This window comes from Hirundo rustica, chromosome 4, assembly GCF_015227805.2.
Source record: "Hirundo rustica isolate bHirRus1 chromosome 4, bHirRus1.pri.v3, whole genome shotgun sequence".
NCBI lineage: Eukaryota > Metazoa > Chordata > Aves > Passeriformes > Hirundinidae > Hirundo > Hirundo rustica.
The window spans coordinates 56,951,716-56,967,485 of record NC_053453.1 but is presented as its reverse complement, the minus strand read 5'-3'; the positions used below and the strand labels follow the sequence as shown (position 1 = coordinate 56,967,485).

General features: G+C 40.4%; 1 protein-coding gene across 2 annotated transcripts in view; it reads left to right on the top strand.

The window, feature by feature from the left end:
- The window catches only part of CHST11 (carbohydrate sulfotransferase 11), a 159,804-nt gene that overhangs the window by 50,868 nt on the left and 93,166 nt on the right, over positions 1 to 15,770 (top strand). For both annotated transcript variants that reach the window (XM_040063203.2, XM_040063201.2), the window contains exon 2: positions 15,143 to 15,228. In XM_040063203.2, coding sequence (XP_039919137.1) covers positions 15,143 to 15,228 — 86 coding nt within the window. The remainder of the gene's footprint in view (positions 1 to 15,142; positions 15,229 to 15,770) is intronic.

Here is a 15,770-nt window from a genome sequence, read left to right as displayed (position 1 = left end):
TGAGAGCCCATGTGACCGTGTTGTGTCTGGATGGTGGGGAGGAAGAATGCTGCTTGGGTTTGGAAGAAACATTTTGGTCACTTGTTTCTCAATATTAAAGACTATCTGACTGTCTTAATCTCGAGTTTAAAGAGAGGGAAGAAGCCTGTGTTTTGTTTTGTCTGCGGTGAGCAAACAGATGCTGTTTGAAAAACATGGGAAAAAGGAAATGAAGTCTTGTGGTTTCTTTCTTCAGTGTTGTCCTACAGTGTAGCTTGTTGACTTTTTGATTAGACAAATACCATTGGGAAACCCCTGGTGCTGGAAACCCTTAGTCGTGTGCCAGGCTTAACTCTGCCTTTGGCCATACAAAGAGCTAACAAGTGTAGGAGAGAAACCCTAAATATTTGGTTGGGGCTTGCTGTGCTTGTGTTTCACTTCCCCTTTTCTCTCCCTCCACTGTGAGCTTTATTAGGGGTTGACTTAAGGATAGGGATGACTTGGCCACCAGCTATTCTTTGGGGAGAGCAAGTTGGGATGAGCTTCAACCTGCCACCAGCCCTGAGCATCATCCAAAGGGTGTGCTGAAGATTCAGCTCCCACATGGCCTTGAGGAAACTTCTCTGAAGCTTCTTTGCATGGAAAACGATGAGAATGTAACTGGAGCATTTCCACTCTTTTCCACACAAAGAGGCATTGATGCAAAGAGCTACATCTGACAGGGAGTTTGTGAAGCAAAACACATTTGGAAAGAGATGGTTGCTGTTGCATTGTCCAAATGGAAACTGGTTTTTAGCTGTAGCTGTGATGGGGTAGACATGGAAAGTTGGATGATGTCATCAGATGTTTTGAAGTTAGCCACGAGTGGAAGCTTATGGAAGAGTTCACACCAAATCCCCATGCACATATTATTTCTAAGACCTTGAACTTTAGCCTAAGAGTTTATTTGAATTTCAGTACTTGCTAGCATTATGGTTTATGAGGGCATGGAGTGACAGGATAAAGGGTAATGACTCTAAACTGAAAGAGAGTAGATTCAGATTAAATACAAGGAAGAAGTACTTAACTGTGAGGGTGGTGAGGAACTGGAACAGATTGTCCCATGTCTTGTCCATGGAGTGTTCAAGGCCAGGTTGAATGGAGCTTTGAGCAGTCTGGTTTAGTGGAGTGTGTCCTTGCCCATGGCAGGGGGCTTGGATCTAGATGATCTTTAAGGTCACTTCCAACCCAAACCATTCCACAGCTCTGTAATTACTGATATGGCAAGATGACATAGGTAGGGAGAGCCTCCTGCTCAAAGGGACATTCTGCAGTGAGGTGTGAGGTCCGTGGTGCTGGGCTGGTGGAGGGTGCAGGCTTTAGGGCTGTTGTCCTCTCTGAGGAGGGAAGTAGCAGAGTTGCAAGAGAAATGGTGAAATTGTCTTAACATGGTGATCAGAGTATACAGCAAACCACCCTGTGTCTTAATTTCCTTATGGGAAAAGTAGGACACAAATGAACCTGTGCAGGGTATCGAATTAATCTGGTTCATGTGCGGAGGATCTAAATGAAATCACTTGTTACCTTCACCCTGCACTTTTTACTTATATTGCAATTATCTTGGGGTCGTCAGAAGCACTTACTTTTCAGTTTCACTCATGTCCTCATCTACAGCCTTTGTATCCCTCATTATTTTGTGGGCAGTGTAAAGCAGTAGCAAAAAACGCGAGATAACTAAGTTCTAAGTTCTCATCAAAATTAGTTGGTGCTAGTGTTTCAATTTGATTTTTCAAAGTAGGCATATTCAGCTGTCCTTTGAAATTAGGACACACTTTGTGGTAGCCACAAACACAATACTACAAATGGAGTTTCTGTAAAGTTAATGACACTGGGCTTATTAACTTGTGGTGTCCTAATTTTCTTCTCTATTTGGGGCTCCCATTACAAAAAAGCATTCATAGCTGAGGTACAGGTAATAGGCAATCTTAATTTCTAAGGCCATTTTTATTTACCTGAAATTTTTTCCAATGCTCATTTTAGCTGGAGCACAGCCTTGATGGGAAGAGCAAAATTCTCACGCACCCTATCAGAAAGCAGCATGTAAAGTCTTGGACTACTTTCCATACATTTCACAGCCTTTAACTGTCTGAGGGATGACTGCTCCTTACTTAAACATTTGGGATAGAGAACTGAAAGTGAATATGTAAAAAGGAAAGGAAAAGCTGCTGTTTCTTGAGAAATGGGAAAGCACTCAGCAACATCGCTGCCAAACATCCTGGCTCTGGTTATGCCTTTGTGTGCCTGTGACAATGCTCCTGGCCTTGAACTCTGTCATCTTTCTTGACTGTTTCAACTACAGGAAAAACAAAGCCTTGAGTAAAAGCTATAAATAAGACCAGTCATGCCTCCTCACCTTCCTGCACTGTAGCTCTTGGCCTTGTAATTTGCGTGCCTCTCAAGCTTCTTGTTCATTATTTTGGTTTTCAGCTGGTGCAGGGGCTCTGGGTAGATGGGATCTCGTGGGAGTAGAGGAGGGGAATGTGTGGAGGGACAGCACTGAGCAGGGAATGGGGCACCGAGGTAATGGAAAAAGTCTGCCCGTTTCAGGGCTGGGAGTGAAACCTGAAAACCTAGGGGGACCCATGGGAGAGGGGATGTTTTCTGTTCTCTTAGGCAACTGAAGCTAAGTCCCCATGCCTTCACCACCCCTTGTCCTCACCACCCCTTGCTTTGTGTTGAGCAGGACACAAGTTCCTGGCATCATGGTTAGATCAGGGAGTAAACTGGGATTTTTCTTGGCATGTTGCTTTGGAGGGTGGAAAAAGGGAGTTGGATTGTGGTGGAAGACTAGGAAAGATGAGGAAAGAGAAATGGTCAGCTGGGAAACAGCCTAAAAGATTGGTAGAGGCAGCAGCAGCAGAGTGCCAAAGGGAATCATCTAGTGAGAGGAGAAAAGAAAAGAGATGATAAAGGTTTCAGAAAAATAGAATAGGTTTTCACAGGAAAACATTATGTCAAGAGCTTGATTAAATAGACTAGTTTAAAAGTCATGTGTTCTGAAAAAAAAGAGGTTATTAAATAAGAGACTACTATTAGATGAAAGATTCACATTGCCATTTTCTCTGAATATTACTTAAGCTTTCATTGTGGGACACCTGTAATGCAATATAGAGAAGCAAAATATAGAGAATGGAAAGGAGAAACTAAAATAAGCTGCTATTTAATTGTTGAATTTGAATAGTAGAACATATTGCATCATGTTACAACTTTTGAAAATTGTTTACAAAATAATAAAAAACCCTCAGCATCTGGCAGTGGGTTAAACACTGGTTTGCTGTGTCGGCATCAATAACAGAAGTATATACTCACTCATGTCTAGGTGTAATCTAGTCACTCATATCATTCCTGCACGAGAAGCTCCATGTAAGCACACCGATGGTGTCCTTCCCAGCTGAATAAAATGATTTCACTGCTTAGCCTGCTGAGGATTCAAGCAGTCAATCTCAGTAAATCTTCCTTTCACCTTTCACTGTTTAGGTGCAATTCCCAACCACGCAGAACAGAGATCTGCTTGAGTTCATGGAACTGAGATGATTTATCTCAGCTTGGAAAGGGATAATATGTGACAACTCCTTATTGTAAATTTGAAATCAAATTAGCTTTTTTTTTTTTCTTCATTTGTTGTATTCTCTTATTTACACAGCTTTTACATATATCCTTGGTAAAGGCTGATTAATATTTAATGAAGACAAATGGAATTTTCAGAATAAAGAGTAAGTATTGCCCCAAAAGCAGCATCTATCTGAGATAAAGAGTGATCGGGGGTAACAATTTGTCATTCAGCTCTGTGGCTGGAGAAAGCATCACTTAGACTGTAATTTTTATTCTGCTCTATACTTTTAAGCTGAAAGTGTAAAGTACTTTCAATTAAAACAGAGTTTCAATGTTTCAGCTTTCAGGAATTTGTGATAAAATTAACCCATGCAGAGTTGAAAGCAAAGCAAGGCTGCAATACATCACAGAAGCCTTCTCTGCAGCCTTGGAAGATTAAAGACAGGCAATGAGCCTAAATATCTTTTCAGAAATAAATGTTTTTAAATTAATTCTCCAGGCTGATGACCCTCTTTTTTTAAATCATACAATATTTGAATATCAGAATTACTTCTGTACAGGCGATATGGGAATGAACAACCCAAAAGTTTAATTGGCAAGCGAATGCATGTCAATTTGGCACACATATTACTGATTTAAAAAACTTTGAACAGTTTGTAAAAATAGCTGTAAGTGGGAAATCATCACTAAGCAGATACATTTCCCATGGGTTCCCTGCAGGACCAGATTTTGGGCTGATGCTTGTTAAATATTCTAATTTATTATCCAGAACAAAACATTCTCATTTATCGATCAGATTTACAGAGGATGCAAAAGTTAGGGCAGTAGTAAATGGAGAGGAAGAGAATTGCAAATCATTAATGCAGAATTGAGAACACCCAGTGACTTGGGCGGCAGCTCAGTTTTAGTCATTTAGCAGCAGTGAATGCGTAGAGGAATAAAATTTAGGTGATACTTACTTAGTAGAGAACCCTCTTTTGTTGGAGGTGAGGTCTGGAAAGGGTCTGAGGGTAATGGTTCCACCAGCTGGTCTGCCTGCTGCTTGGCACACAGGAGAGCACGTCAGGGCAGAGGACAGGACCATCAAGGAGGTGGCACTTGCTCATCCTTGTGGGTCCTGCCACAGCTTTTGCTGTGTGATGTGGGGCACCCTGGTGCCAGCAAGCTGCAGTGTTAGCTTTGATGTGTTCAGAAGAAAGGAAGGAGTGATGAAGTGCCCAGAAAACTCACAGAATAAAGGGAAGTTGGAAGGTGCCTTGATTGTCAGTTACATCCATAGAGGTAAGGAGACAGATGTACCACAAGATCAAGAGACTGGAAGGTGCAGATAGGTCACATCAGCTTAGCAAAAGGGTATGGCTGGGAAGGAAAATTTGACATCCAGTCAGTTTATCAAGGTGTATTTTCTGTTCTGGCAAATTTAGAAACAAGATGAGTTGTCTTGCTGAAAGACAAACTGTTGCTTAGTTGGCAATTATTTTAGGAAAATCTTCTGAAAAGGGTGCTTCCCTTTGTTTCCCCTCCTGCTCTTTCTGTCTGTCTCTGCATGAGACATCACAACAGCAAGAACAGCATTTATTCTCTACAGAAGAACTTTTTGAGTCCATGGCTCTGTCAAGTAGCTTTGTGGCCTGCCTTTTTCAGAACGGTACTGTCAGAGAGATCCTGGATTTTAGCTACTGACTGGTCACCAGCTGCAACACTAACAGAGTTTCTCAGTCCAGCTGGCCGGCTAATTTGCTGAAACCAAAGCTTAGTATTTTGCATGCTAATTATTGAATACTGTTATTACCAGTAGGGGTCACGTAGGTATCCAGTATTCTGAAGCCTTAGAAACTGAGTGTTGAAGTTCTGTGTGATTCCTTCATCCCCATTCTAATGCAGAGGAAAGCTACTTGCATAGTAGCCTCCAGCTATTTGTGCATGTTGCTTTTATACGCATATCACATATCCGTATTATTTGGAGGAAGAGTCCCAGTCAATTTAAAATGTTTAGTCTATCCTAATTGTTAGTGATACCAGAATATGTATCTTTTGCCACTGCTGCCTGTTGTGGTTTCCCTTTGCTCTCATTGGATGTAAAATCACAGAAAATTCATTCCTCGTTCACTCCATTTTCCTCCGGGATGTGCCTTCAGGAGATGGAGTTGGTGTGCTTGGCTCATCCACTTGTGTATGTGTGAGGCATGGCTGCATTTCCTCACTGTAGACAAAAGTTCATCAAAAGGGTTTAATTAAAGTCATTGACATGATGGGGGCAATGGAAGGCGACAGATGAAGGGAGTAGGACCGCATGAAGATAAGCAGGCACTGAGACCTCGGGCATTCACCATGCTGAATGGTTTTCTTGTGTTTTGGGAATTTCTCCTCAGAGAAAGACAGATCCAGAGTGCGCAGTGCCTCACCCGGAGTTGGCTGTAAAGCTGGGCTCTATAATGGAAATACAGATTATGCTAATTGAGATGAAGTTTTATAGTGCTAATGTGTATTTTACTCTTCTGTGTGATGAACTGCAGTCTGGGTCTGAGGGAGCTGACAATGTCCTATTCATATGTAAAGCGTTGTGAAGGATCTGTGGTTTGGGATATTTCAAAAGTGCCACATGAGGGAATTTGTACATCTGAAAGTAATATTATCCATGTATGCTCATTGCTAATGGAGAGAGGAGCGTGAGAAAGCAGCTTCCCAGCCTCTCCTGTGTGGATGCTGGAAGAAGGCAGAAGTGGTTGAGAACTTCTGCGATCCAGTGGGGCAAGACGTGAGGCCAGCATTGCTCTACAGACCTGGAGCTGTGCTGATCCTGGTCAGCTGAGGCAATGAACAGCTGCTGGAATAGTAAAAGGCCTTGCAAAGAAACTCATTGCATCTCTCTGCCTTGGGATTACTTGGAGTTTAGAAGTATTAAACAGAATAAACTCTTGGAATAAGACAGTAAGCCCAGCTGTGTATTAATTATTAGTTCGGACAGCTTTCAAATCACAGAATCAAGCCTTTGCTGTCTGTGATGCTTTCTTCCTTTTAATATCAGCATTTGGCCTTCACATTGCCAAGGAAGTAGCATCCTTAATTTGTGAGAGCTCATCTGCTTATCCAACAAGCTGCAGTCATAATCCTCTTTGCCATACTGAATGACCTCTCTGGAAGCGATTACTGCAGGATTTCATACTTTATTTTCTGCTTATCAGTTCTTTAGTGCTTCTTTTTTGTAAAGAAAATTATTGTTCATAAATCACAGTAAAGTATCAAGGGTCTGTGACTGCACTAAAAATACTAGGGGCAGTGCTTCAGGGGTGGTAAATCTTGTTCTGTCTGGACATGTTGCTAGGACAGAAATGACCTGTGTCCCGTGGTTTCTGTTTGTCCGGTCAGGTGTGCATATGTGTGCATGCACTGCTTCTGCCTCAAGTTCAGAGGCCGCAAGTTTGAGCTTTTCATTGCTCCAGGTTAAAAAGACTGCTGCAGCTCTATTTTCTGTTCTGCTTGGTTTGTGGGAAGACTTGCTGTGCATTTCATATATCCATTGCAAATATGATTTTGTGTTTCATCTTCTGTGCACATCTGTTGAAGAACAGCAAAGAAACAGTAGCTCAAATAGACTGCAGCTGCAGCAGCCGTCATTTTCATTTTGACTGTGATTCAAGATAAATGCTTTTAAAATTACAGCTTTCTAAAGAAACCTTCCTCCTTTAAAGGTTTTTTTCTCTCCCTCTTTTTCTTTTTTTTTTTTTTTTTTTTCAGCTCATAAATCATTTTTGTTAAGTAGACTGGTACTAACAATGGGATGGAAGTAGTGGGAAATTTAGAAAAATAAATTCAGTTTCTTACTTTTTTAGGACAATGCAAATGTACAGCTTTTTTTCCCCCCTGGACCTACATTTACAGTTTTCTTTTGAACTTACATCAGAGAGATGGGATATAGCCAACTATCTACAAAACTTGGAAACTGGGCTGATAAGAGGAACAGAGTAGAGCATTTAGCTCTTTGCTAGACAACCCAGCAGCAGATGTGCCTGCTGATGTTGTTACAGTGAGTATCTAGAAATTGGAGGAAGGCATGTTTAGAAACTTGTAAGCCTCATTAGAAATCTTCCTACCTTCCCAGATAATTGCAGCCTCATTTGGCAAAACACATGCCTGGCTCGTAGTGGAAAAGCAGGAAAAAGTGTAATGTCCAGAAAGTGTTTTTCTCTTCATTTGATATACTGGATCCACAGTGCTCCTTCATGCAAATTCGTAATGGACGTGTTTGTTTCTGAAATACATATAGTTCAAGTCACAATTTCTAAGCTTCTGACTTCAATTGTAGGAAGTTGCATTTAAGATGGAAAAAATAATGAAACAAAGAAAATTCTCAAGTTGATGTAGATGGTAAAACTTATATTTATTTATGAGCACTTAGAAGTAGTTCAGTGAGAAAAGAAATATACTATTTTGATCAATATTGTGACATTGGCTTTGCTAATTGATGACATAAATTACAGCATTCTCAGAGGTGAGCAGACAGTTGAGATTGTCTGTGATCCATCCAGAATGGACCTATGAAATATTGTGACGCCCCCAGCTCTGCATTTCACGCCAGAGAAAACAAAGTTGTATCAGGAAAGTTCTGACCAAGTCTAATATACTTTGTAGTTTGCACCCACAAGAACTTGTGGTGTTTAAAGAAGCCTGTGTGTTTGAGATAATCAACGTAAACTCTTCTCATGGGAGTAGTAAAACCTGTGGAAAAGTCTCTTGATTTAGGTTTGTGGATAAGTTCTTGAAACTTCTAAAGAAATGCTGTGTAGATCAGTATTTTTTAAAAATTACTGGAAAAAGGTTTCTCATTGTTCATTAACAGGAAAGATGATGTGCTAATTTATGCCACATGCAATGTCCGTAGGGTGACCAAGGATCTAAGTCTCTGCATAATTTCACCCAAGGATATTAACTTCCCCACTGTGCCCAATTAAATCCATCCCCATGCTAATCTGAGAACAAACAGGATAAAATACAAATTTATTTCTGGAAAACTGTCTAAAGCAAAAAGGAATTAAATATCTCTCTAGTCTTTGGAGGGCATTTACAACTTTTTAAATTAGTGATTAGAGCCAAGAAACAAACGTTGAGATTCATTTCCTTACTGTGCCAAGATTTATTTCAAGTAATCTCAACCATTTAGGGTTGCTGGTCAGTGGAGAGAGGAGGAGCCACCTCCAGAGCCCCTTGAGGTGGCCCATCTCTGCAGGTGTGGCTCTCTGTTAGTTGTGGGAGCTTAAATAAGTAAATAGAAATCTCACTTCTCACATTAATTCAGTCTGTGGCAACTAATAGGTTTGGTGGAAGTTTTTAAGGTCTTTGCCTCTACTTTTCTGACCTGGCAATTGAGGACTATTACTTTGCTGGTCCCTGGCCCTCTAACTTGCAGCTTTCCTGCTCCTCTCAGCCATAATCATTTCAGTAAGGTGTGATCTCTTTTTTATTTCTTTATCCTTTGCTTTTGTTGTATCCATTTTTGTTTGTTTCTCAATCTAAGTAAACCCTTGTTTTTGTAGTTACTGTCTGGTGTAAGGTAAAATCTGTTCTCCATTGATATAAAGAAGAATTGTCACATTCCCTGGGTTTAAGACTTTGGCATGCTTGTAGACAATATTTAATCTCATTTTTACCTTCTAAAAATAGATCTCTCAAGCTCCAGGGAAGAAAGCTGCAGTGTTATCTTAAGAAATCAAAAGAGGCCAGAGAAGAGTTTAGCCATAAATCCTTGTACCTGTGGTCTCCAGATGAAGGACCAATAATTTACTCTAAAATCCTGACCTGAATGCAGCAAAGCACAAGGCCCCAGATGTCACAAGATGTTGCTATCAATCCATTGATCTTTGTGAACCCCTGCTGAAGGATTAGTGTTCATAAATCATTGCCTGGAGAGCCATCTCAAAGTCTCCTTTCTCAGGCTTTGTAGCCAGTGCTGGGTGACAGCATTTGCATTCACTCGTCATGTTCCTGGTTGCTGATTAAAAATTAACCCTTTCCTACCATTTAATGTCCTTAGCCTGATTACTGTGTAGAAGGGAGCATAGGAATTTTAATGACATTTGAAATTAGACTTCTTGTTGCTGAGTTTCCTGTTTTGCCTGTGGTTTAAACTTGGCTGAAGTCTTGCAGAGCAAATTGTTGTAGATTTTTATGGAAGACTTGTTTTCAAGCAGAACGGGCTGTTTACTAATCACAAGCTTGTTCAGCATGATTTTAGCTAACTGTCTGAAAGGTATGTGGACAAGGTGTCCCAAATTGAACAAAAAAACCCCAAACAGCCAAAAAAAATCAATCCCAAACCTCTGAGGAACTCTGGGAAAGGGCTACTTCCTTGGGTCACTTACTTTAACTCTGCCCTGTGTGTTATCATGCTTCAAGAACATTGGATGTGCAAAATGTTGTTGGATTGACCCTTGCTTGATTTGTATTTAGATATGACCAGATGACCAGCTGGCCTTGAGCATAATTCTTGCCAGTACAGGCAGAGCATTGTTTCATAATACCACCTACAGAAGAATTTTACAATTGGGCTATGGATACCTCACTGTGGTTAGGGTGTTTGGTGTAGTATTGACATATGTATTCCAAAGCTTCATCCTGCATACCAAATAGAAGTAATTTGCTGGGCTGCTTTGGGGTTGTAGCAGAAATCAATGCAAGAAAAACCTTGTACAGGTCTTTAGCTGAAGAGAATCTCTGAACTTCCAGTATGGGTATAATTATTTATTTTTGCTTTGATTTAAAAATTCAGGAAGTTTAAAGGCAGTAGCTTGTGTAAACATGGCTAGTGATGACAAAGTTGTAAGTAACCATTTTGGTGCTGCTATCATGCCTCGACCAATTGGCACTGATTTTTCTGTCTAGGTTGGGTAGGGAATGTTGAGATGAATGTTTGTCCGTGACCCAGTGGGTTACAGCTCAAGGAAAAGCTACTATGTTATGTACCTGCTCTTTGCTGTCAAGAAGATGCTCCATGGAAAGCATGAACTCTGGCCTGAAGTCAGGGGTGGTTGGGAAGGAGGAGAGCAATGGATTAGCTGGAGAGTGGTGTACTTCAGCCAGAAGAAGCAACCGTTTTCAGCCTCTCATTCAGAAATCAGACCAAAAATGAAGAGAAATCAGACCAAAAAGAGAAATATATTTGGCTTGTTTCTTTAAAAAAAGAACACGATCTGATCCTCAGCCAGAGTCTCCCCATACTGCTGCCAGTGCATACTTTTTCCTTCTCAGTGAAAAAACTTGTATCCCAGTAGGAGGAATGAATTATGTATGTCAGCTTTGAGCAATGCTGTATTAGGGAATTTTCTTCTTTGTACTTTCGACCAGTGTAATGAAAAGTTAAATATTAATATGTCCTCAGAACTTTTTTCAAATATTTGTAATATGAGACTTAATTTAAGAGGCAGTGAACAGAGGTGAAATTTTTACATTTGGCTTTTGTTATCATGCCAGTAATTAGAATAGTCCAAGTAATGTAAATTAAACGTTACCAAGTAGGGAGGCAGTTGCTAGATAACAGCTAGGGACCTTTTAATATACAGAAGTTTTGGGAACTGGAGCCTCAGACATCGATGAGATAGTAGAATGGTAGTGATAGAGATGGCTGCTGAATGCATGCACCCATGCTTGAGGTGCCACTTGTTTGTCTCTCTCAGTACTGAGGAGGAAGTAGCAGCGATATTGTGTCTCTTCCAGCAGAGTCTCCTCTGGGACTTAATCCCACACAGCCTTGTGAGAAATTGTTTGATTTGCCCTTCTGACACTTTGTGAAAAGGTCACCTTTATGGCTTTCAGTCTCCAAAAATCTTGGTTCCTACGATTTCTGCCTGACCCCCTTTCACTTTGTCTAGGTAGTCCCAGTGTTCACATACATTTTAGGCCAGTAATCTCCCAACAGAAATGCTACCATGTCCCCTGTCTCAGTTTTATTAGCTCCAAGTGCATTAGAAATGCCTTGTGCCGAGGAGAGGTGACAGATTAAGCCTGGCTCACGTGTTTCCATGTGAATGATCTTCAGTGTTCTTGTGCTCAATGCACTGTAATCCACAGGTCAAATTCCTGCTCAAATTCCTTGGTTCTGGTGGGTCTAAATGGAGTTTTCTGGAAGCTGAAGCTGTGCACAGCTGCTTCTGTTCTGAGATGATTTAAGGCCTACACACTCTTCTCTATGTATGCATACACAGCTGATTGTTGTGTTGATAAGCTGGGCTGTTTTCTTCTTTTGAGAAATTGAAATTTGGCGCCTAGATAGCATCCTCTACAAACTTCCTTATTAGATTCATAACTAGTGGTTCCACACGTATTATAGCAAGATAGGCCAAGACTGCACTTTTGACAAATTGTTCCTGGCGATGGAACAAAGGTCTTGTTTTTACTACTCTTGTATTTAAGTAACAAACTCACGATTTATCCAGTTGCTCACACTCCTGGCTAAATTCAAGGGATTCATGTTCCTGCTGCACTTGCAGTATGAGCACTACTCTTTAATCATTAAAGGCACTGAATGCTGCTGATCTGAAAGGTCTTTTACAACCTAGACAATTTTAGATTTCTTTGTCAGCCGCTTCACACTCTTGGTGTGTGTGAACGGGATCTTTTGAACGGTTCTTGAAGCCATGCATATGCAGTATTTATCATTAGATTATAATTAACTGTAATTATGTATGGAGATCAGCCCAAGCCATAAAATGTAGATTTGGATATTTACTATGCTTCACCAGTAAGAAGATTTTGTGAGGATAAAGGGTTTGATTTTTAAATTTTCATTTCCAAAATGGTGTGGCAGATCCTTAGCAAAAGTGTTGTTAAAATTAGTAGAGCTGTAGTTACTCTCCATACTACAGTTTTTCTTACTGGAGATTGCTGTAGGTGAGGTTCAGACCCAAGAGGTTTTGTCATTGACATAATGAAGCACTGCCTCAGAGAAGCTGAGATGGTAGAAAACAGGTTGCCAGAGCCCTGAGAGGTCAATTTGCCCACAGACGTGTCAGAAAGTGTTTTGAGCTGTATAAAAATATGCCTGATAGTTATTCACATAAGGCTGGTTGTACAAACAGTGCAGGTGGGATTTCTGCTGAGGAGAGTGTTCACCTTTATTTTGATGCTGCAGTTAAATTCCAGGCACAAGTACTTTCCAGGTGTGCACAGATGTGCTGTGTACAGTTGTATCAGGGAGCGCTGTTCCTGACATCAATAAACAGGAAACCAAGTGAAGTGTTGCTATGCTAACTCCACAGTCTAATTCTAAAGGCTTTATTGAAAAAAACCCAAACCAATAAAGTAATAGTGGAAATGATAAAATAGGTTCAATTGCCTCTATGATTAAGGCTCTCTACATTAGCATTTAGCTTTTGCTGGGGAGATAGCTTTTTTTATTGTCTGTTTACATCTGGAAACAAATCTTTCATGTTGTGTAAATAATTTAATCTTTATTGCTGTTACTGCTTCATATAAAGTGTTGGTACCTGCTAGCTAAGTGAAACAGGAAGGGATGGATACATTTATGCACGGTACTATTTACTGTATTTAATGGAAATGAAAAGTGAAATAACTAGTTAGGGAACACCACACTAGAATTGTTATTCTTCTTCATTTTAGAACAAAGCATCAGTGTTGCAGGACACAGTTATCACAGTCTAATGAGCTGGATACACTGAAATGTTCCCCTCTCCCTTTTCCCCCCTGCTGTGGTGTTTCAATGTGCTTTGCCCTTGAGTAGGCAGCTTTATTTTGGAACGGTTTCCTTATCGAGGAAGGGGCTACAAAATTATTTTGAAAGCTTCTCTGGACACAGTTCTGGTACAAGAGAGCATTTTGCAGGGGAGGGAAGAGGTGGATAGGAGCTCTGTAGTTAGAATGGCTGCTGGATGTCTAACATCTTCACTTCAGTATTTTCTTCCTAAAACCCTTTCCAGGCTCTGGAAGTTGATATTGCTGTGAAATATTTTTTAAAGTTTTAACTTTTGAAAACATATTGTAAGTTGGTTTTTTTTTTTTTTTTTTTTTTTTAAAGACACATTAGCACAGGAATGGAGGAATCACAATACTTGTCTGCATAACTAAAAATGCTCTTAATTTAATCATGTGTTTAAAAGTGTCAAGTAAAATTATTGCCTCTAGTAACATTGCTGTCCTAATCGTGAATAAAATGGAAGCCAGTTTGTTTACTGAGTATTTCTGCCTCTGGCCACAAGACCTGTGGAATCTGTCTGCCTAGGGGAAAAGCAACCCAGCATGTTATTAGATAATTAACTCCTATTGAAAAATAGATATGAAGTGAGTAAAGGGATCAATTATGTTTCCAGATTGGCCTGTATACAGTTTTCTGTGGTTTATATTACTTGATGTATCAATTATGACTGCATATTAGGCCTCAGTATTAAAACATTACTGGACTGTATTCTCTGACTTGGCTTGAAGCCCACGATATCATGTCTGCAAATGGTGCAGTTCATTGTTCTAGGACACTTCAATAGTTTCTGGTTACAAAACATGGCAAGAGTTGGTAAAAGCATGCCTGACTTGACTTAACATGATGTTCCCAGCAGGAGCATTTCTTTTTCTTTCTTTTTTTTTTTTTTTTTTTTTGGCTATGTCTAAATCAAAGGTTGGTGAGACAAATCTTCCCTCGCTGCGATGCCTGATGTGGGTGTCTGACAGCCTGATGCTCCTTCCGGAGTTCCCAGGGTGAGCTGGGGGCAGAAAAGTGTTAGCAGAGGATGACATGGGCCATGAGAGATTAGAAGCTCTCATTTTATTCCTGAGTATAGAAGGTGGTTAGAACTGAATGTCTTCTTACAGAGTTTTATGGCCACAAAAGTCTAACTTGAAGCTGATGTTCTCCATCCCTGCTGGGGCTCAGGTCAACACCTCTCCTGAAAAATTTGTCATCCAAAATGCTCCTTGATCAGAGTTTTAACAAAGCCTCTGGTTTGAAAACCAGCTGGTCTTTAATGGTATGACACAATGCATGTTATTCTGTGGATCAGTCAAATTTCCAGTTGTAATACGTAGAGCAAAATTCTGGCAAGAAGGGCAGCAGTGTTTGCGTTGTACAACATTGTATGTGTGTTGTGTACTGATGAGTATCTCTTCTAGGGGAAACAGAAGAGTTAGGCCAAAAGCTTTGAAATCGTGCATTTTAATATGAGGTTCCTACATATATCTGTGTTTAGGCTGAGACAGGCTCAAACATTGCCTCTCAGAGGTGCTGATTATAGGAATCTCTCTGACTCTTCCCTGATGATCAGAGAAATAGGTGTCTGACTCTGCTGAAAATTGTATTGCATTGGTCCCCATGCTTGAAGTTTTGTTCACCCAAACTGAGAGTTGTTGCATAACAACTTCTATAAGGGAGCTTTTATTTTCAGTAACTTCCACAATAGATAAAGGATTCAGCTCTTGGACAACTGCTAGGGAAATGTAAATCTGGGGTTAACTGACAACACTGTCTAGGATCCTATGATCTCTTAGGAAATCTTTTCTTGCTGTAGGTATTGCAATTGCCTTCTGCTAACCAGTGTTGCTAACCTGTACTAATTTCAATTTCCCCTTGCAGTAATGCGTAGAAATCCATTCGGGATGGACATTTGCTGTCGGAAAGGATCCAGAAGCCCGCTCCAGGAACTGTATAATCCCACCCAGGTGAGTGTATTGTGGCTATAATTAAGCTTCCCAATCCAGCATACAAATACAGTCCCTTTTGATGATATTTTGGTCTGTTTTTCTTATTTATATGCAACAGCTGCCTTCCTTTGGGAGAACTGATCCTGGAACCTGCAGGGTTTAGCTATAACATACTTTAGTTTGAGTTAAAAGCCTGATTTTTAAAGGCTTTTAGTCATCTTAATGATGTGGACTCCTCTAAAATCTTTTCTTAGATTTTTTTTAGATGTAGCTCGAAGCTGAGACATTGTGTTGACACGGATTGGCGGGGTAGGGTGAAAGAATGTGACATGATCTACATGAGACAAGAAGTGCAGTAAGAGTGTACATTGCAATCATAATATATGAATATCATATATATGACTTTCAGGTGGCCAGCTGCCTTTCCTGTGCTGGTCCCTGGCTTGTATGGAGTCTAGACAAACACTGTAGCTCATGTTCTTCCTTACACTCTGTGCAATTCAACACCTGACTGTCTTGCTGGGAGCTTAGGACCTCAGAGCGATAACCTCAGTCATTGC